General features: G+C 39.8%; 1 protein-coding gene across 2 annotated transcripts in view; it reads left to right on the top strand.

Annotated features, from left to right (window-relative positions):
• Nucleotides 1-535: 535 nt before the first annotated feature.
• akap12b (A kinase (PRKA) anchor protein 12b) overlaps nt 536-22,809 on the top strand; it is a 44,891-nt gene continuing 22,617 nt past the window's right edge. Inside the window, exon 1 of one of the 2 annotated variants that reach the window (XM_031322148.2) lies at nt 536-862. In XM_031322148.2, coding sequence (XP_031178008.1) covers nt 728-862 — 135 coding nt within the window. In that variant the 5' untranslated portion in view covers nt 536-727. The remainder of the gene's footprint in view (nt 863-22,809) is intronic. The other variant, XM_031322149.2, reaches the window with a different exon arrangement.

The raw sequence follows: 22,809 nt of genomic DNA, 5'->3' as shown, positions 1-22,809 counted from the left end.
AGATGAATGTGGTGAAGAAAAAAGTCCAACAATGTGATATTAAATGCAATACAGTAAAAGTATAAAGTCTCATATGTAAACGCACAAGTGTACTTAAATGTGCACAACTGTGCAGGACTTTTATATGTCACCTGTGTACTCCCGCTACCAAATCAGCATACAATAATGCTTGTAATTCTCTCATAATCAAACAATGCAATTCTTATTTCTTACAGCATGTGCAAGATTTTTTTTCTCCCAATAATCTGGTTTTAAAGTCCCCTGTATCTCCCCAGGGGCTTTTGTAGGTTTTGTTTTGATGTTTGCAGTGGATCACTCCAAAACTTGCAGGCTTTCTTACTACATGTATGTGTCAGTGATTTATAACTGCTCTAGTTTAATTTACCAGTCCCTCAGGATAGATCTAATTTCTGCTGAAGATGGATGCTTCAGGCTATAAAGATTTAATTTCATTTATCAACCGCCCTCCTCTTTTCTCACTCTGTCCTCCATCAGCACCGTCTCTGATGCTGCAAGACGTGCCCCATGTGATACTGAAGGAGGTGGAGGAGGTGGGGTGTCTTAACAGATTTAGCTGGTCCTCACACTCCACATCACTCCAGGCGATCCCGGGGCGGAGCTGCACTGTATTTGGACGCTTTGGATACTCGCTTGCAGTAACATAGTCGTGCCATCTTGGAGGGTTGTTTTTTTTGAGACAGAAGTTCACCTTTTGTGATTGTTCGCCATGGGAGCAGAGAGCTCAGCGCAGCGGGACGGGAAGAGCCAGGAGGATGCCTCCGCTTCAACTTCAGCCTCCGCCGGGGAGCTGGGTGCGGAGGTGCACGCGCTCCAGGTGGGAAGCAGCGTCCTTGACAGCAAGGTAAGCCGATACTGAGGCTTTTGTATCGCTGTTTACCAGAGCTCCCTGCAGTGGGCAAACCCGAGAGAGCAATGCATGTTCATTTAGTGGCGTTTATTGTGCTTACTGGGGACTACTGTAACGCTACTTAAGTTATTTGTGTAGGCCTATTTACCTGTGTGTTAGCAAACATACCTGTCGTGACCACCTCCCTCTACATAGTGTCCCACTTGCGCATCAGTAACGTGCTGCAGCGCACAGCCTCCATGTGCGCCTGACGCTGTTTTTGCTGAGTAATGGGTCGAGTTGTCTGCAGTCCCGCAGTAATAAAACGAAAGCAGCTCAGCCCCGTCGAGATGTACATCCACACAGGCCCCCAACCACAATCACATTTTTCCTTTAGACAGTTTTGGAGCTTTTGGGCGAAGCACATGAGCAGTGAATGGTTTTAGACTGCAATATACACATGTGACTAGTGATTGCACTCCTTTTATCGTGCACTTTTCAGTTTTCATGCCCCAGAACTATGATTTTTACATTATTTTTTAAAAATCAAATAAAGCAATTCTATAATTCATCCAAAACAAATTCATCTTAAATGGACATAAAACAAGGTAAACAATCACAGCAAAATCTGGACAGATTAAAAAAACAAATCAGTCATGACAGATGTGCAGGGCCAGGAAAGCAAAGAGGTGTGTCAAGTGGCTTTTATTTGAAGAGTAAACCTAAAAAATAGGATCAAAATCCTAGAAAAAAAGTGTTAGAAGAAGTAATATGTGAAAATAAACAGAAATTTGGTATCATGTGTTATATATATTATATCATATCAGTGTGACGTAAAAGATATTATATAATTATAAAAAATTAAAACCGTAGACAGAATAGAGTAGCTTTACATTAAAAAAAATTACAATCATATCACAATGTCTACTCACGTGGTTTTCCAGAGCTTTCAGCCATGTAATATAGTAATTTCATCATTAGGATTTTAATTTTTCCCATCCTCTGCTGATGCGTACCAGTCAGTATTCACAACACTATTCCTGTCAAGTTGAGCATTTTGACCTCATGACCCCAGAGTTCAATAAACCATTAATGAATAATAGATTCAATTAATAAATGAAAATACAAATGCAACATATTTGAAAGGGAGACCCAGTGTATGAACACCTTTTCCTTGACACAGTTTTTCAGACAGCTGACCTGAGCCTGTTTACCAGTCCCAATAGCAGTACAGGATACTGTGAGCACTGACAATTTATTGATGAAGAATACCAGATTATAAATGTATGGAATGCTGCATTTAAATAATATAACAACTAAACTCTTGCTTGTAAGCGTTAACATGCCCTTTTCATTTCCTTGGCTGTGCAGTATGTTTGGGTCCATCTGCCATCATCTGAGGGATCTTGCTGACTCGGCACTGTTACCTCGGTGTAAATTTGCTCAGCATTGTGTGAATGCATATTTGGAAAGCGCCTGCTAATGACTATGTATGTTTCGCCACCTGCTCTATTCACACTTCATATGACCTATTGGATTTATTGACTAGTTTATGGGATGGAGGTCAACAGGTCAGATTTCGTGGCTTGGAGAGACAAAAGGTGTTGAAAGGTCAAATGACACTAAGCGAGACATTAAATCAGACCGAAAGCACATAGGGCTTAACATTTGGTCAAGATTTGAATCAAAGTTACATTTTGTTCATCCATGTTTATTCTTCAGAATGTGGCTTGTTTGCTTGTGTTTGTACATGCCGGCGTGCGTGTAGTCGTTTTCTAGTGAATTGACTTCATGTGTGTGGCGGTTGGATGTTTTGTTATGCTTTGAGCGGTTATCGCAGGCATCATCGCGGAGGCAGTGTTTGCGCTCGTATCTTACCACACCACTGACACTGGAATGTATGATATGATGTGTTATAAAGCTGCTAGTCCGACTTGAGTATGTTATTGTGCTTTGTGATTCTAGCTGTGACGGGGGGAGATACAGTTTGTGTGCTTAGACCCACGCTTCTACCGCTGACCAAATGTGTGTCCGTGTAGCAGGTTGTTAGTCAATGACTGCGCTGTCCTTGGCTGCTGCCAGATTTAATACCAGTTTCATTCACTTTATTTACAAATCAATAAAAACAAGTAATCATAGCCAATGCGCTGGGATTTTATATATATATATATATATATATACTATACTATCTACATATACTACATACATCATACTACTATCTATATCATACTATCATATACACACACACACACACACACACAGTATATGGTAACGGTTATAACGTTAAAAAGTAAGTCTCCCAGCGGTGGGGAGTACAACAAAACCCTTTACCCCCCGGTGCTGAAAAAATCTGAGACGAGACACTGACATGTGAAATATATTGTGACTTTTCGGTTTTAGCAGGCTAATGTTAGAGATAAGAGATACAAGTTAATTTAGTTAAGGAATACGGATTTGTGCAGCAGAACTTGGATTTTTCTTCTTTCCTTTTGATCATCTCACAGCCCCTCAGATTTATCTTGCGACCATTTGGAAGGGACCCGACCCCTATGTTGGGAACCACTGGACTAAACTACCTAACTATACAGTATATAAAGTACTGTAGTTAAAACTAGCTTACATCAGTAATATGTTACTCACACACTAACGCATCAGAATAAACAATCTAATAATGACAATATAATATCACTCACAGGGGGCATTTTCCTGCAGAATAATAATAATCCCATTAAGGTCATAATACAAGCGGGGCTTTACATAGATTACAGAGTTACTTTCCTGAAGGTTGTATTGTTGCAACCTACAGTACAGAAAACATTGTATTAATGCAACGAAAGCTGTTATTTTAACGTATTTAGGTCTAAATATTTGAAAATATTTTCAAGACATTTTGCTTTCATTGCCAAAATGTTGCTTTTCCCCACCTCTAGCTATTATGTACTACTGCATATATGCAAATCAAGGAGGTAAATCATGCAATAAGTTATTTTTATGCGAATGTGTAATCTGGTTAAGATTCTTAAATGGGTTTCAATGATCAGTTTTTCATTAGATTGTTACAATGGAATTATCAGTATGTAAACACACTTACAACATACATGCTGCCATGACCTCTTTCAATCTGTGTCTCTTTTATTTCCCAAACAGACAATGTCACAAATTAATCTCTGAGATCTCTTCTCTCTGAGGCCCTGTTTACACATACATGGTTATTTTGAAAAACTGAGACATTTCCCTTCGTTTGTGCACTTCCTTTACACACAAACGGGGAATTCGCCTCTGAAAACAAGTCTTTCCAAAAACTCGGGCCAGTGTGGAGATTTTTGAAATCTTCGTTTGCATGTAAACTGAGACAAACGGAGGTTTAGGCAGCCGAGGAAGAGAAGAGAGAGGAAGTGATTCATTGGTATTTTCGGGATTCTGTTTGGCTAACGTGGGCTTGAGCTTCATGTTACACTGCCACCTACAGGTTTGGAATACTCTTGACGGCATTGACGGCATATGTACACAGGTACGTGTAAACAAACACTTTTCTGAAAACTGACAGCTGTGCATGATGTTATTTTTGAAAACATAGAGGTTGAAATGTCCGTTTATGAAAATAGCCGGCCATGTGTAAACGTAACATCAGAAACCACTTTCAGACATGACATGCTGGGTTCATCACAGGTTGTAGGTCTTGCAGGTGTTGTGGAAATCTTTCACTTGTCCATCACACTGTAGCAAGGAGGGAAGTTAAAAAACTGTAGATGGCAAAAACCAGATTTTCTGCAGGTGTTAAGTTGCTCTTAAAGCCACATTAAAAATCTTACGGTAATGTTACTACAGTGACTTTATTTTATTTTTTTTACTTATAGACATTTTTAATGACCAACATGTAGAATTTGTATAATTGACAGACAAGATAACTGGGGTCTGTTTCAGAAAACAGGTTTAGTGAAATCTCTGAGTTTGTTAACCCTGAGATGAGGGAAACTGAGTTTTCTATTTCAGAAAGAGAGGTAATTTAGCCTCAGAATCAGTTACTATGGTAACTGAGTCTGTGAACCTAACCTTGTCGTGAGCAGGTTTTCTTCAAGAAACCTTGAGTTTCTCTGTCTCCTCCCTCTGACACCAGCTCAGCCTGCTGACACAGCCCTCTTTCATTTCCTCATTCATTGATTCAGTCTGTATCAGGCACATTTTAGTGCAGTTTGTTACTGTATCTGCATGAATAAAAAAACAGGGTTGGTTTATTAACCATGTTACTATAAAACAGCTACTAAGACTATAAAACGTTTTTTTTTCTCAAAACATTTCCTTTTGTTGACAATCCCGTTGATGAAGAAGCTGTATGACTTTGCAGGGTGTTAAACATACGTCGGGAGATGATATTGAGGCCCCGATGCGTTTTAATTTCCAGATAACTTACTATTTGAGCGGTATCGTTTTTCTTCCCAGTCTATCAGTTATGTATCCTACATAACCTTATCCGTCCTCATATCACTAATGTCACCCATCGTGGACATGCTCGACATCCCAGCAGATTATTTGTGTCGCATTAAATTTTTTTGCAAACGGCAGTTTTCTTTACAACATTGGTGATGCGGAGCATTTTAGTAAAGCCACTGTAGCAAAGTGCCGTCAGAAGAATGTGACTCGCTCTGAAAGGTGTTTTAAACGTTTGTGTACTGTTCCCTGGCCACAAACCAGTAAGAGCCATTAAAAAGGAGTTCCACAGGATTGCAGGTAAATGATGTAAACCCTTTGAAATAAAAGATTATGAATTATAATTCTGTTAATGATGGTGCTGCAGCCTGAATGGGATTAGTAGGCCTAGGACTTTTGCGCCCGCAGTATTGCACCTAAATGAAATAGATTATAGGCTCAATACCATTTTACCAGTAAGATTATACTTATGATTAAATATGATATACACTATATTGGAATATGCGCATTTACTCTAGCAGCAATTTTCTCCCACGCAAATTCTCTCTCTTTTGCAGCAGCCGCTGTTGCTTTTTTAACGAAATATATGTTCAAACTCGCTGTATGTGTGCATGAGTATTTCCGCCGACCTGTTGGTTTGTGGTTGTTGCCATGGTGAATTGTAGTATCATGGCTCCATTCATGCTACCTTTTACTGTGGTAGTGCACGCGTGTGAACATAATTGAACCAACTCATATCAGCTGTTCTGGAACCGAAAACTCAGTTTCCCATCTCAGGGTAAATCAACTCAGAAACGGGCCCCAGTGCGTGCGTCTCTCACATCTCTCTCTGCCGGTTGTTCATTAATTTCTTAATCCACTTCCCTTTCTTGCACCCTAGCTAGACAGGAGCTTCCTGTGAAAACGCTGTTACTGTTATGAAACTACAGTAAATGTCAATGTTTTCACTCACAACCACACTGACTCACAAATAAATAACAAACACAAGATCTGCATCACATCTCGGGTCTCCTGCCGTCACAACAGCAGCGGCAGGTGACTCCAATGATCCAACATCAAGTTATGTAACGTGCTGATTAAGAGTGGTGCTTCCTGTGTAATGAGCTGCAGCTGGTGTGTGAGTGAGAGAGTGAAAGAGAGACACAAAAGGGCAGTATGTGTTGAAAGTGGAGGTATAGAAAGTAACTAACTAAAATCTGATCGCATATCAGAAAAAAAAATAACCACTCTGCACTCTTAGCTAACTGCTTTGTTTACTTTAAATCAGTTATTTCCAATCAAAACTTCATTTTCATTGACCTACACCTACATACTCAATATCAAGCAAGAAATGGCAGGGTCTTTTTTGTAAGCATGACTAATAAGATAAAATAGTGTACATAAAGAAAAACAAATAGAACAACTTCAGAGGTTGCTTATTGACATGCCCTGACCTGTCTTGTATGAGAGATTCCTAAAATGCAATAAAACTAAATGTTTTTGTTTTAGTGTTGGCAAAGAATCTACATATGATTAACAGGCCCAAATAAAATGGAAGCAGATCTAAACTCACAAATTGTCAGATCAAATCAAAATACTAAAAGACTTTCCTGTTGGTCTGTATGATACAGTCATTACCTTCTGTAGAGATAGTTGTAGGAATATAAAAAACCGAATATTAGAAAATGATTTACTATTTAGCCAAGGGATAGTTTACTGCTCCAGACGTTCTTCCTCAACCAGCACTTTACATTGACTTCAGTGAGTTTCTGTCAGAGAGGTCAAAGTAATTCAGTTAATCGAGTTAGAGAAAAAAAGTCAAATGACGTAGGTTACCCGAACGTTGTTAGAGGAGAAATTCAAATGACGTAGGTTCGAATGTTGTTAGAGAAGACAGTGAAAGGACAAAATATACTCTCCCTACCAAAATAAATTAAGTCTCTTTAGAAATGCAACTGTAATTTCAGTGTGCATACTGTGAGACTGAGCATTTTTGTTTATAAACAGCAATGATAATTTTTTTTCCCTCAGGAATTTATTGTCTAAACTTGCTATTCTTATATATCATTGACTGTGAAAGCTTTGTAATAAATTATACATCTGAAGTCACAAAATTGGTAAAAAGGTTCCAAAACATCAAATTTACTGCTCAACCAAATATGGCCGACCCCAATAGTCTAAAGTTTTGCAAACAAAAAAATGACCATTTAACATAGACTGTTAAATGGTCTACGGCAGATACAATAACACCACTCTGTAAACTGTAGTAGATAACTGGAATATTTAACTTTCCATGATGTTTATTTTGTCTTAACAGGAAATCCAGATTTATGATTTTTTTCTCCTTCTTGTCGAGGACAAACAGGAAGTAGGTTTCTGCTAATTAATCTGCACCTTAGCCAGCTTCCTATCTTTCATCTCCCAGATTCATTGCCAGTAAAAAACAGACGTGTGTTTGAGGATGTGAAAAACCAGAGCTCTTTTGTTCCTCTCCTCTCTCCGCCCCTACAAATTAGACTTCATTCCAATAGTTTGATTCAATAATGAATCCACCGGACATTAAAAAAATCCCACAATGGCATCAACATCAAAATGTTACATAATGTTACAAAAGACAATATTTCTTTTTGTCTACACTGCTTGCTTTTGTTTTAACAGTGTCTGTGTAGTGTTCCCATCTCATTTTTCCAGCTTAGTTATCCGTTAAATTGTTTAAACTGCAGTACGTTTTTTTCATTGTTCCACAAAATATTAGTAATCAGAGAACCGCATTTAATTAACTCATGTATTATATAACGATGTTGATGTTTTGCTTTAAAAAAATCTGATTGTTGCTGTTAGTTTGTACAAATGTACCAGAGCAAATTCTGTTTAAAATCTTATTAACTTCAACTTTGATGTCTCAAAAATCAAGGATAGTGTTTATTTTCCCATAACTCTGCAGTATACATATACTCTGTGTGTATGCAGTGAGACTATAAATTACCATATTACATTCTAATTCATGTGGTTAAGGGCAATGGGTCCCAAGCTGTGGGTCACGGCAGCCACATAAAGCTGTGGGTCATGGCAGCCACATAAAGCTGAGGTGTTGTGTCGTGTGAGATGTTTGACGAACAGGACAAAAAAGCTGAAAGACCTATTTCTGCTACACAAAAGTGTGTTTAGTTTCCGGTATTTCCTATTACCTTTCTTCTGGACAGACTCTTGGTTTAATATTGTTGAAAAAAGACACAGAAAGAAAGGTGCCAGAGAGATTAATTTCCGATATTGACGTGTTTCTTATATATTACATAATATTGAGGCTTTGTTCGTAATTGTGTTAACACAAATTGGAAAATAGCCTTTTATTCAATTTAGAAGTTAGATTCACTTTGTGCTGCACAAGCACACCAGTATCAGGGCTCCTCCTCAGTATTGATGGTGGAGGTGAGAGAGGGGACTCCTCCCTGAGAAGCATTGTCCTGTAGTAATGATGTGTTACCCTACTGGCCAGCAGGGCTTGGCCCCACAGGGACTGTTACAGCTACTCCGTCCCAATCAATCATTACGATTGGAAGACTCTGCCACATCAGCGTCTTTATTATACTGCCTTTCTTTATTGATTCACCAGTTTGGGAGTTTTTTATGTCGTCATGCAAACGCAAAGGAGGCTGGAAGGCCCTCAGATACAAATCCTAAATTAGGGTGTCTCCTTGCATAATTAGATTGTGATCCTGCACAGTGACATCTGATCACAGTGTAATTACTGTTTGTCTCTCACAGGGACTGCTCCGAATTTTATAGATATAAGCTACTCCTATCTGTCCCATCGTCTGTGCATTAAACAGTGGATTGTTGGCTGATTTTAGGAGTTTCAGATATTTACTCCTTTATCGATGTCTGTAAGATGGAACTGATAAGGAATGAAGAGTCTTGTGATTTTTGCATGTTCAGAATTTAAAAATGGATGTATTTTCTGTTAAGTCTGTGCTATCCTCCACTGTGACACTGTGCTCAAAATAACCTCTCTTACCTCCATTACATCACAAGCCTCTATGGATTCTCTCACCCATCTTGCCTCTACTTTATTTCTCCCTCTTCTATTTTAGCTCCATGATTCATCCTGTTATCTTCCCATGCACCTGTTAGCTTTTTGCTCTGCACTCTGTGAAAACAAGAGTGGAAATGCACCAGGTTTATCCATTTTGTGTGACATCACTTCTTGCATCAGCTTAACCAAAATGGTTCTTCTGGTGTTTTTTTTTTTTTGTAATTTTTTTTTTTAGCATTTATCAAACTGATTCACATCCATGACCAACATGTGGACTGGAGTATGGCTTACCTTGATTTGCATGTAGCCAAAAGCAAGATTTGAGAAGAAGTGTATTAAATTGCACTTGAATTGTATATGGCCATAAGACACTTAATATTGCAAGTGCTAATGGAGAGAGAGAGATTTTACGACGTGTTACTTCCGCCGTTGAGAATGAACATTTATTATTTTCCAGACCATAAGAGGTCACTTGTCAGGAAAACAAACAACCCATCCCGTTGTTTCTCTATTGTCAGCTAAAGAGTCTTCTCCCTACATTGTTGAGTTTTCAGCCTGAAGAGGTATGTTTATCCCCTCTTTCATGAACTTGTTCACCTCTCTCACTGCCTTCTGTTGCTCTTTTATGCACATCCATTTTTCATCAGCTCTGGTCCTGATGCAGCACTAACTGCTCCACAGAGCACAGTGGATGATGTGTACCGGTGTTTCTACAGTGCTGGTGGGAGTCGGAGCATTTGAAGGACAAACTGTGAATCATAGCCTCACTGCAGCTGCTTTCTTGGTTAGCATACTCATGCAGGACGGTTTAGCCGCTCTAATCTCTACAGCTGAGGGACCTGAGATTTACTATAATGACCAAACACACGAGTCATATCACAATCCCCTTTTAAATAACAGTAAATCCCATTGACAATAGCGGTGGAAAGTATGTAGGGCTGTGCTCGATTAAAGAAATTCTTAGTCGACTAACACTCATTCAATTGTATCGACTAATCGATTAGTTGATTTAATCGACAGATCTGTAAATCTGAGTTTCTCTGCAAAGAGTCATGCAAAAGCACAACTTTAATTCTTGTGTTTACCAGAGATGTGCTCGTACGTTTCTTGAAAATAAGTCATTCAGCATGAAAAAAGCATAAAACATGACTAATCGACTAAAGAAATCTAAGTTGACTAAGACCAAAACGACCGATTAGTCGACTAATCGACTAAGAGGGAGCAACCCTAAAAGTATGTACTCATATACTGTACTTAAGTACAATTTTTGGAGTTTTACTTGACTATTTCCATTTATATGGCTTTATACATCTACTCCACCCCACGTCAGGAAACATATTGTACTTTCTTACTCAACTACATTTGTCTGAGAGCTATAGTTAGTAGTTACTTTGCAGATTATGGTGTATAATAAGGCTGTAAAATATGATGTTTTGTGATACTGTAAATTAAACTGCCCAGCAGTATATTAAATAGTTGAAATTAGCTCCACTTCAACCAGATACAACCATGAAATGCTACTTATATAATATGATAAATATAATATGGAGTAACACTGACAGGGGCCATTCTGCTGCATAATATGAGAACTTTTACTTTTGATACAAGCACACTTTGCTCATAATATTTAAATACCGTACTTTTACTTATGTACAATTTTGAGTGCAGCACTTATATTGGATTATTTGGACAAAGTTGCCTTCATGGACCTGGTTTTATTCACACAAATAAGCATTTTAAGGTTTATGGCTCCAACTAAAGGTGGCAGATATCCAAAAATGCTAAACATGTCACTTCGTCTGACAAACTAATTCCAACTGTAATTGGAAGAGTCGTGACTCAACTCACGAAGTGAAATCACTTTCGTCACAAACCACATACTTTACTGTATATGCTGTTGCATTTGGACTTCGTAAGTGGTGTCTTATGATGTCCGCTGCTGTCTCAGGATAATTAAAAACAAACAGCACAGTGATTTAGGTGGTCACTGCTTACTCATTTGAGAACAATGGAGGTATTGTTTTAAACTGCTCACTGCTTTATTAAAATAGAAACACAATAAAATATGTCCTGATTTTTCATACAAATGCTAGCCGACAGGCTTTCATAGATTTGCATGGCTTACTGAGACAACAAGACCTTGCCTTGTATTCAGTGCGTGTATTGGAAAACTGACACAAAGAGGCCAGAAGGACCCCTGGAGGATGAAATGAGTGTGATTTGGCCTACTGATGTCAAGTAGCAGACAGATAATGCATTAGAGATGACACAACTAACTTTTTTTGGATAAAAGCGTATGGACTTTTTTGGGAAATGTTATTTTTTTGTTTCCCCTGATTGCCAAGACTTGGGATAACAATTTTCAAAAGCCAAAAGTCTTAGTTATTATTGTTCTGTGTGATTTCAATACATTTCTGTAAGATTCCATTTCCATTTAGTCTTTTGTCTTTATATTAATATAACAATTTATACATTAATGTGACATCCCTTCAGCACACACATCCTGTCCTGAAAAAAAATGTCTATAACTTGATTATGCATAACAGGGTTGAGGTTATACAAGCATTATTACACGAGGAGACCAGGCAAACCAAAGATTGGAAAAAATGGCTTAGACCTCCGAAGGTTTTTAAGTGTGTTTCTGTGACACGTCTGTTTTCTATTCAGTAATAACATTAATCCAAGAAAATAGAAGTAACCCTGGACCTTCAACACAAATTTTAAGTTAGCTAGTTTATTGACTTAAATGTAAGAAAAATGTCTAAGTAATTTATTTTATGGTATAACAATAGAATTTTGTTCTTCTGCACATGAACAGAATAACATGATCATATTGCAACATTTTAAGGAAGTTATGCAACATAATAGAACTTAAATAATAGATTGAGATCATGTGCCAGAATCCATTTATGCTCAAGTTATCATTCTCATCACTTTTATTTATTCTATTTTGAACTTCATTTCATGTAATTTTTTGCCAATGCTTCTCAACCACATACACCAACTTTGGAAACTGTTCTTCAAACTATTTGGAAAGCTCCATGTTCAAGTGACGTATTTGACCCTGAATGTTGTTTCTGTGCCACATATAGACATTAGTATGGCAATAATCTCAAAGTAATTTGAGGCATAAAGCTAGAAACAACAGTCTGGTTTTAATGTCTCACTAATTAAAGCCATGTTTATAGCATTTGTATGCGTTCCAGACACCCTCTCTCACTAGTCATTTTCTTTTCTCACATATGACTCTGGAACTCAGATGTTTATCGGGGCTCCGAGATATTTAGAGATTCATGTCAGGAGGGTCAGCAAAGGGAGTGGATATGTTATTTCAACCCAGTTAAAAAGGCAGGCCCCCTGGGGTTAAACACTGGCCAGTGTGGCCTGATTATGATCGTGTCCTGGGGGGTCTTTCCTGTGACCATGCAGGCTGTTGTTGTTGTTTGGCTCCCTTTTGCTGTTCAAGTGTAGCAGCCGCACAGATGAAGGGATGGGGGTGATGGAAAACAGACAAATTGTGGGAGGTATTGAGACTTCGGGTTAAGGGGTTAGTGATGCACTGATGTAGGTAGAGGAGGACAACCTGGCTTTATCTATTAGCCTAAAATAGCAGCTAACAGGTGTGTGACTCTTTAGGGTCACTAAGTCATTTCTTTCTTTCTACTCAGTCTCTTCCTCTCTCACACAGTCTTTTTTAAAATCTTTCTACAGTTCTGTCTTACCATTACAGTAAAATAACACAGCATTATTTGAACAGTTGTGCTGTGTAAATACTGTTAGAAGTGTTTTATATAACTGAGACAGAGTCCTTTCAATGCATAGGCCTGATGATTAAATATTCAAGGTGTGCAGCCGTGTGGCTCTAAGGATGGCAATGTCTGTTAGTGAAATATCTCAAAAAACGTTTGGAATGTGAAATGTTGTGCTGGTTATGGTTTCCAGAATGTTAATGACTTTATCCCCTGACTTTTCCTCTTGTGACTTTCAAAAGTATCTTAAAACCATCCTGTTAATGAGTTTGAGTAATCCAATCTTGAACAGATAAATTGTATTTTGTCATGAATTGCAGAACAGTTTTTAACTTTCAGACAAACACCAGACTGGAAAGAGCTCCATCCATTTAAAGATAAATGAATAGAAAAATTGGCAACCTCTCTTTTGGACACAAACACATTGAGTGTTTTTCCACATACAGCTTGTGTGGATTGAAGAGTTGACAGGTTTATTATAATAGGATGCCTCTCTTCCTGAAAGCAACCATAAATAAAAGCACAAACCTGTTAAGTGTATTGAGCAGAAATGGATGAGACAACTGGAATGAAAGAGGGAAAGAGAGAAAAAAGGAAAAGAGGAGATGCTTACTTTCCATATCGTAAATCTGTAATACATCTGGTAAATACAACTTGACGTAGTCAGATTTGGCCCCATCCAAATGTTTGAGAGATTACTGTGAATTTGGCTCCTACAAATTAGCCAAAACTTTTTTTTAGGGAGCATGACTTCACAGAGTTGTACAATCTTTGTGGTAATTCTTTAGTGATCCAGGACTTGTTTGCAGGGACGTGCACAGACATTTGGGAGAGGCCATTGCTCTAATCTGGAATTCCTCCCCCGAATAAAGTAATTTATACAGTATACTGTACTTTTCACTGCTAAAAAACTGAACACTGACACTAGCGCTGCCAGTTGACCTTTACCCGCAATTTCCACCAACTGCGGAATCGCTGCGTGTCGGCTCCGCTGCGTGTCGGCTCCGCTGCGTGTCGCCTCCGCTGCGTGTGGCTCCGCTGCGTGTCGGCTCCGTGCTCCGCCGTCCTTCAACGGCTGCGGCCATGACTGACAGCTGAAGTCACAATGATCCACGAGATCTCGCAACTTCACGTATGATCTCGCAATATAACAGGATGTAGTTCCTATAAACAGAACCACAAAACCTGTCTCCGCCCATTATGATGTTTACAAGGTGTAGTGCAGGGAAATATGATCCGCCGTGAGCACGGTGTATTTTATTTTGAAAATTAACTAGATGTTTTATTTTTTTTTCTGTGCTCGACTTCCGATCGAAATTAATCGCATACATAATTAACGGTGCCTGAACCGATACTTTTTAAGAAAGTAAAAAAAGAAAAGAAAACAAAGGGTACTAAACAACAGTTGGTGACATTAAAGAACGGCTTGTTTATTGCTAAGGCCATATGGTTAAAATTAAATGATTTAATAATAATGTATAACAATAACTTATTTCACTAGTAAATTGCTGTTGAACGACAAAAACAACCACCAAGGACATTTACAATAACTTCAAATGTACCACGAAGCTGTAGTTTACCAGTTTCATTGAACGCACCGTCTGTGTTTTTCCGACGGCAGCTCGGCAGCTGCAGATTGTTACATCCCGCTGTTGAGTCACAGTCCTCTACAGTAAAACACAAGTTGTACCTTGAAGAATGAACTTGCAAGTTCACAAGCACAGAAAACACTGTTAAGAGTTTGAGACGATGCCTTTTTCCTGTTATTGCTCAACCCTCCCAGCACAGAGGCTACCTGCAGGGCTCCAAAATAACAGCTAGAAATAAAAACCACAACACTATAACCACTTTGTATTAAAACAAGCTCCGGACAAGAAAACCTCACAATGTTACAACTATTGCAATAATATTGAAAAATAAAACTTATTGAGCTTTAATTTTATTGTTTATGGTTTAGTTCAAACACCCCTTATTCAAAAGAGTGGAACGTGATCTCTACTATTATTAGTGTATAAATTTAAGTCAGTTTAAATTAAAAAATAAGTAGGCATATGCACTGGTGTGTCCTATGTGTTCATGATCGTGATCGTGATCATTTCTATATTATTGTAGTGCACTGTATATGCCCAGGGACAACAGATGGAAATTAGCAATTCAAATGATAAAGGTTGGTGTCTCCCGTTTAGTCTACATAACATGTCAGCATGTTACCACTACAACTGTTAATTTATCATACAGACTGAAACTCAACTTCTAATAAATCAGAAAACAAATACACCAAAAAAATACTAAATCTAATGTATAGCCTATGGCATAATTTAAACAAATCTCCTGAAAAGAAACAGGTATATCTCTCTCCCCCGCCTCTGCCTGCTGTGTGTGTGTGTGTGTGTGTGTGTGTGTGTGTGTGTGAAGCTGCGGTGTGTGCTTGTGGAGTTTAACTCTGAAAAGGCAGTTAACCACAGGTTCCCGTTAATCTTATGATGGACATGTGTTGTGATATTTAAACAAACGATCCGTCAACGGCAAAATAAAAGCCTCTTATTTACGGGACCAGTCTAAAAGACCTCCGGCTTCCAGCGGGGTCTCTGAGCGTGACTATCCGAGCGACGAGCTAGCGGCCCCGGCAGGCGCAAGCTGGCAGCCGCCTCACTTCACGGAGCTCCGAAAACTTTGGAGCAAATTGTCAATTCGGCAAAGATTTTCGCAAGACTTCGAAAATTCGAAATCTAAACCGTTCATTTCTCGCCTAAAATGTTCTCAGAAGTTAATTTAGTGATGAATAAGATGGCGAAAATTGTTATTTTGTGAATATCAATGCATCCTCGGTAAAATGGGCGTGTCAAGAACATTTCCGGGAATCTTAACTGTTCTTGGTGAAATGCGAACTTGTGTATTGGGACAGTACTTTGGCAACACGAGGTGACGTTTCACAGGGACACAAGAACACAAGTCAATAGAAGAACACAGATTGAGAAACGCCCACAGTCACACTTTACACCGTTCAGCGTTAGCTGTCAGCATTTTAACCGTGTTTAATCCAGCTACTAGCTAGCGGTAGGCTAACGTTAGCTGCTGTCGCGTATAGTGTTAACTAGCTAGCGGTAGGCTAACGTTAGCTGCTGTCGAGTATAGTGTTAACTAGCTAGCGGTAGGCTAACGTTAGCTGCTGTCGAGTATAGTGTTAACTAGCGTCACATGCAGCGGTGTTTGTGTTGCCTGTATCGTCTTCAGAGCACCAGAGAGAAGTGCAGACATATCAGTGGCACCAGATTTCGGTAGCCAGGGTTGGCAGGAAGAAGATTTTTACAAGTAAATGTTCCAGTTAATGATCCAGGCAGCACATTCTCGTCTCCCTCCTTCATTTTACAGTCCAATTTTGGCTAGAACGGCTCCGGGTCAAACGTCAATATGGAATGGATTAATTTTTTAACATTAACATTTTTTTTAACGCGTTATTTTTTCTCAGATTAATTAATCGAAATTAACGCGTTATTTTGACAGCCCTAATAAATAAATAAATAAATAAATATATATATATATATATATACACATACATACATACATACATACATACATACATATATACACACACACACACACACACAAACAGTAAGGAAATTTGTGTTTGGTAGATTATTTCTCTGTGGTAACAATGCTTTTTGACAATAAATCTTGTTTAGTTCCCTTTCAAATGGTGCCCTATTTGTAAGGATCATGCATTTGTGGGATGAGCAGCAGTGCTGAGTATGTGGGTTGCGCCCATGAAAAATTTGCCAAACAGGTTATTTTGCTGTTGCTATTGACACTTGTTTTGAGCTTCTGGTACCCCCAGGAGCTGCCAATCAACCAGTGGCAATCCCATATCTCCACAGTCTGGGACTGAACTCTATCCTCCAAGATGACAACGCTCGCCCCCACAGGGCAGGGTTTATCAGAGACTACCTCCAGAATGTGGGAGTGGAGAGGATGGAATGGCCTGCCAGCAGTCCTGACCTCAACCCCATTGAACACTTGTGGGATCAGCTTGGGCGTGCTGTTCGTGCAAGAGTGACCAACACAATCATGTTGGCTGACTTGCGACAAATGCTGGTTGAAGAATGGGATGCCATCCCACAGCAGTGTGTGACCAGCATGAGGAGGAGGTGCCAGGCTGTTGTGGCTGTGTATGGTTCTTCCACACGCTACTGAGGCTCCTGTTTGTGAAATTGTTAAATTGCCAATATGTCTTGTTTCTTCAAACTTCAATCGAAACGAGCCAATGGCAGAATAAGCTGTTTGGCATTGGCAGAGAAGATTTGGCAAATTTTTCATGGGCGCAACCCACATACTCAGTGCTGCTGCTCATCCCACAAATGCATGTTCTTTATAAATGGGGCACCATTTGAAAGGGTGGTGATGGTGCAGTGGATATGACACATGCCTTTGGTGTGGGAGACCTGGGTTTGATTCCCACTGCGATACATCAACCAATGTGTCCCTGAGCAAGACACTTAACCCCTAGTTGCTCCAGAGGCGTGCGACTGACATATATAGCAATTGTAAGTCGCTTTGGATAAAAGCGTCAGCTAAATGACATGTAATGTAATGTAAAAAAACAGGATAAGATTTATTGCCAAAAAGCATTGTTACCACAGAGTAACGTTGCTACGTAAGGCTGCTGCTGCAACATAGGCTGTCATTAGCTTTGGTTGATAACGTAGCATTTTATGTTACTATAGCTAAGGCAATGCTGCGACGTGATGCAAATGTTACAAGTTGAAGCTGCACATTATTCAAAGTTCAAGTGGATTTTTTTGGTTACTATTCACAGTGCATTTGTCATAATCTCCATAACTTTAAAAACTCACGTGAAGGCAGAAGGGCTTGGCTTTCCCTCTTTCATTTGCGGTGCTCCTTGTGTGAGAATATAAACAAAATCACGCGACTGGGGCAGAGGGCATCGCTGAGGGCAAGATAGGATGATATAGCGATTTAATTTGATTTAACTTTAGTAATGATTGGCGTATTATCGTAATAATGCAACCACCACAGCAAAAAAATAAAAAAAGAAAGAAAGAAAAGTTTATTTAGGCTCTTTCACCAGAAACGAGCAAAACGGCAAACGGGCAGTTGCCCGGGCAACAATAGCCCGTACCTGTACACGTCCCTGCTTGTTTGGCTTGTTCAGTGTTTCTTTATTTCACTTTCAAATGCTCTGGACCAGTGGTTCTCAACCGGTGGGGCCCGCCCCCCTGGGGGGGCGCAGACACTCTCCTGGGGGGCGCGAGTAGACTACAGGATGGGAGGAAAAAAAAAACGCTGTTCGGTCGTGGCTGGGTAGCGTTGCATTTCCTCCCCGACTCATTTCCTGGTTCTCCTTCTCCATAAACAACATGAAATCAAGGAGAGGGTTAACTTTTCCTGCTCCAGATTTCCCACCGTGGTCAGAAAGAACAGAGGAGACACTTTGTTTCTCTCACTATGACTCTAGAGTCAGTTCTCGCTCTAAAGCTAAACGCCGTCACTCTCTCACTTCTCCCTCTACCACCCACACACACACACACACACACACACGCGCCGGCTCACGCACACACCAGTGCACAAGTATAAACATCAGGCTACTTTTGTAGGTTACGGAGAAAGCTCTGCGTGGAGCCTCCGCACTGTAAAACAAATCATCCTCCTGGCGACTTTTTTGTCAAAAGTGACTAGCGACAAATCTAGCAACTTTTACTGGTGTTATTGGAGACTTTTGTGGTGTTTGGAGACTCGAAAGCACGTATCACTCTGCAGTTATGTGCTCAACGAGCAGCGGGTGCTGCCGTGAGCCCCTCCCCCGTTCAAAAGCTCTCACAGGCGGTCAGTCTCTCAGTAGACTCACGGCGCAGTCCCAGCCTGCAGTCAGAGCAGAGGAGACACACACCACTCCATGTCCAGGCCGCACACACGCACACATCGTTACATCATAGCCTCAACTTTATTGAAAACACAATTAATCCACATCCAAATTATTTCAAAACCAAACAAAATGGAGAGATTTCTAGTGAGGACCAACAAGGTAACCAACGCACCACCAGCTGCAAAAAAGCTTCGAAGGTACGATGAAGCATACCTGGCTCAGGTCTCACATTAACATCGCCTACCTGCAAGCTTCTGTCAAAAATGCAGATGATATGCCTACTATTAGGCCTAATAATAACAATAATAAAGCATAAATTCATATCAGAGGTCTGGTGCCAATTCCCAATTATAGCAATAGCCTAGTAATGATAATAGGCCTACTGATGATGATGATAATAATAATAATAATAATAATAATAATAATAATAATAATAATAATAATAATAATAATAATAAGCTGGGGCCCAGCTTGCAAAAGGTTGAGAACCCCTGCTCTTGACTGTACAAACACACACAGAAGCACAGGTACTCACTGTCAGTACACCTGAGCAGAGTTAAAGGATTGTGGAAACGGTGAGAGTGCTCTTTGGGGGTCTTGACAGGCCTTGATCTTTGGTATGTACTGAATGTGGGGGTCAGGGATAATAGATTGGGGGCTGACAGGGGTGAAGAGACATGAAGGGAGAGAGAGGGAGACAGCCATGATGGTCACACAGGCTCCTGAAACCTCCCATTAGACCAGGGTGAAATATATATTGGCAAATACCTTTCACATCTGGTTTAATAATAATAATAATAATAATGTATACTTTATTAGTCCCGCAAGGAAAATTACATTGTTTTTACTCTGTTGTTAGTATACACATTACACACAGGCCTGAAACACACATGCTCAATACCTATACATGCACTAATGGAGAGATGACAGAGTGAGGGGGCTGCAGCTGTCGATGGACAGGCGCTCCGAGCAGTTGGGGGTGCGGTGCCTTGCCCAAGAGCACCTTGGCAGTGCCCAGGAGGTGAACTGGCACCTCTCCAGCTACCAGTCTACCACCATACTTTGGTCCATATATGGACTTGCACCGGTGACCCTCCAGTTCCCAACCCAACTCCCTACAGACTAAGCTACGGTCACCCCACCCCAAAATAAATTGACTCTCTTATGCTGTGTTCACACTGCCCGTGTTTGCGGGAATTGCGCAGTGCAATTACTGTACATGCAAAGTCAATGCATGCAAGACGCAAATCTGCGTCATTCTCGTATCTGCATGAGATGAAATATTTCCGGTGAATATAACCGATGCATATAACCAGCGACCTGCTGTTTCCCAAGCCAAGTCCCCACAGACTGATTTACTGTTTCTAGAACTGTTGCTACAACCAGCAGCAGGTTAGCTTATTTTAGCATAAAAACTGAAAACAACTAGCCTTGCTCTCTCCAAAAGTAACAAACTTCCCAAATCCCATTTGTTTATGAAATCTAAAAACGACAAGTTGGAGTTTTACGAGTGGTTATGGGTCAGACTATTTCCTGGCTGGGAGCTGTGACTGCGCTAAGCTAAGCTAACTGGCTGCTGGCTGTAGCTTCATATTTATCACACAGACACAAGATGGTGGTATCAATCTTCTCATTCCCAAAATGTTTTTAAGTGCTTTGAAAGAGTCTCTGGTGCCTAATCTACAGCTTATTTGCATGTTCTCTCTATTTTCTATTTTTTTTAACTTTCTATTACCTGAAGCATTTTCTGAGGACTTTTCTTTTTACAGTAAACTGCAGAGAATTGAGTCTTGCTGTAGCAGTGAATCCAGCAATGATGTGAAATCTGGGTGAAAATTACTTTGAATCTTACTCTTTAACAAATCAATAAGAACCAAAACCAATAAGCCTTACCTAAAGACTCCAAAAGGATGATGGACTAAACATAATATGGCATTAAAATGGACTACATTCTTTGCCTTTTTTCTCCTCATCCTGGCTGTTTCTCATCTCCTCTCTCTATCTTCACATATCTGCTTTCACCTCCTTGAACTCCTCCTTTCCTCTGCCTTTATCTCTCTGTTCTCCTAGTCGCCCCCTCCAACGGCGTCATCATCCTTTCGTCTGCTCCGAGACTGTCCACTCCTCAGGGGTCAGAGGTCGCGAGGTTAACTGTCACGTACAAACTACGACCCCACAGAGAGATTTTAAGCCTGTTATCTCCTGCTGCCAGTTTGCTTGTGTGTGCCTATGTTCACTTGGTAATAATCCTTCCGTGACTGGCCGTGTTGCTAAACTACTACCTAGTCATTCAGAAAAAAAGCAGACTTGCAGAAATTAATGTGAGTGACACTGTACTTTTTTCTTTTCTTTATATTTGTGCACGGTTAAAAGTTTAGGAAAATTTGAAGCTGCATTTAAACAGTATGTTTTCCTCCTTTTGCATTTTCAGCAGCACCTCGCTGCATTATTGTCATGGAATGCTGGGAATGCCAGTCATGAGTTGGGTTAGGGGAGGGCGGGGTCGCTGCAGGTCTGGAGGTCAGCTGATGGGTCAAACATCAAATCTGATCAGAGATTCTTATTAGCTGATCAGCTAAAAATGACAGCACCATCGTCCTCTGTGTAAAAGCATTTGAACCCATGAGGTTTTCTTTATTCATCCCGAGGGAAATTTTAGAGTTATAAAAGACTAAAAAAAAAAAAAAATACAGTAAAGATCTTGTCTGGCTTCAATTATATTGCTAATTTAATGTAAATCAGGGGCCAGTTTAACCAAAGCGGTTTGTTTGTAATGCTTACATGCAGATCGCAAATAATGGCAGCATCATATTTCATAAATAACTATCACTTTCAAGTTGCAGACACATTTGCAAGTCCTACAGGGCTCTCGCATGCTCATGCATGGGTATGGTGTTTGTTTTTATTAGTAAAATGTGTCAGAAATAAAGGGAGGGGAAATAATCTGATGTGGCAAATTGCAGCTTGCATTCTGTTAAAATGTCTGATTACATAGACAACCAATTATGACCACAATATAATCCAAACCACCTCATTTCATCTGGTTTTGCAGATCAGTTTGGTATTTTGTTTGCTTCAGTCAATGCAAACAAAATCCGACATCTGTGCATCCAAGGAAGGACTGATAAAGGTTGTGAGACTTAAAATGTAGCTGCCCCCTTTCAAAACATTGGATTGGCTGACCATAATTCACTGGTCGAACAGGTAAAAATAATATAGCAGTGAATTTCCTTGATCATACTTGCAAATTATTATTAATAATTTGGATTACTATACATTTAATGTCTGTTACCTGCTCTCCTCACAGAGTGTGCCTTTGTTATCTTTGTTTGTCACTTTCTTTTTCGCATCTTGTAGTACATCCCTCCCAACCTATCCCAAACAGAGTGTCTCCTTTGTGGTGTCATTTTTCAGGGCTTTCCTGGAGGAGTTTGGGCTGATGGGAATGGAGCCTGAGTTGTCCATTAGTTAGATTAGCAGCTCTGTGGGGAGGCTCTGGTTCCCTCTCGCCTGGCCGGGACAGACAAAGCTCTGGCCTGCCTGCTATTGTATGACTGTCAGTTGGAGCTGGTCACTACCAGAAAAAACTGTCAGGATCTTGTATCATTAATATTCTTATAATATAACATTTTGCTGTGATGTTGGTATATTACTCAGTTTGTTGTCGGATTTGTGTAGCTCTTTTTCAGCGTCGTTTGCCAACTTGCCAGAGATTTGACTGTTGACTGAAGAATGATTTTATTGGGGTGTTGTGAATGTGACCTGATGCGAATTTACCCATTTTTGGTTGTGTCATGATGTTTTTGTCTTTTAATGATGAATTTTACTGCCTGCTAATAAAACTATTTAAGGATGTGTATCGAAGTGACACCACTCAAGGATCTAATCCTTG

The sequence above is a fragment of the Sander lucioperca genome, chromosome 19 (genome assembly GCF_008315115.2).
Source record: "Sander lucioperca isolate FBNREF2018 chromosome 19, SLUC_FBN_1.2, whole genome shotgun sequence".
NCBI classification, from domain to species: Eukaryota; Metazoa; Chordata; class Actinopteri; order Perciformes; family Percidae; genus Sander; species Sander lucioperca.
Note: the sequence above shows the minus strand (reverse complement) of the source record. Positions and strands in the feature narration are given on the sequence as shown.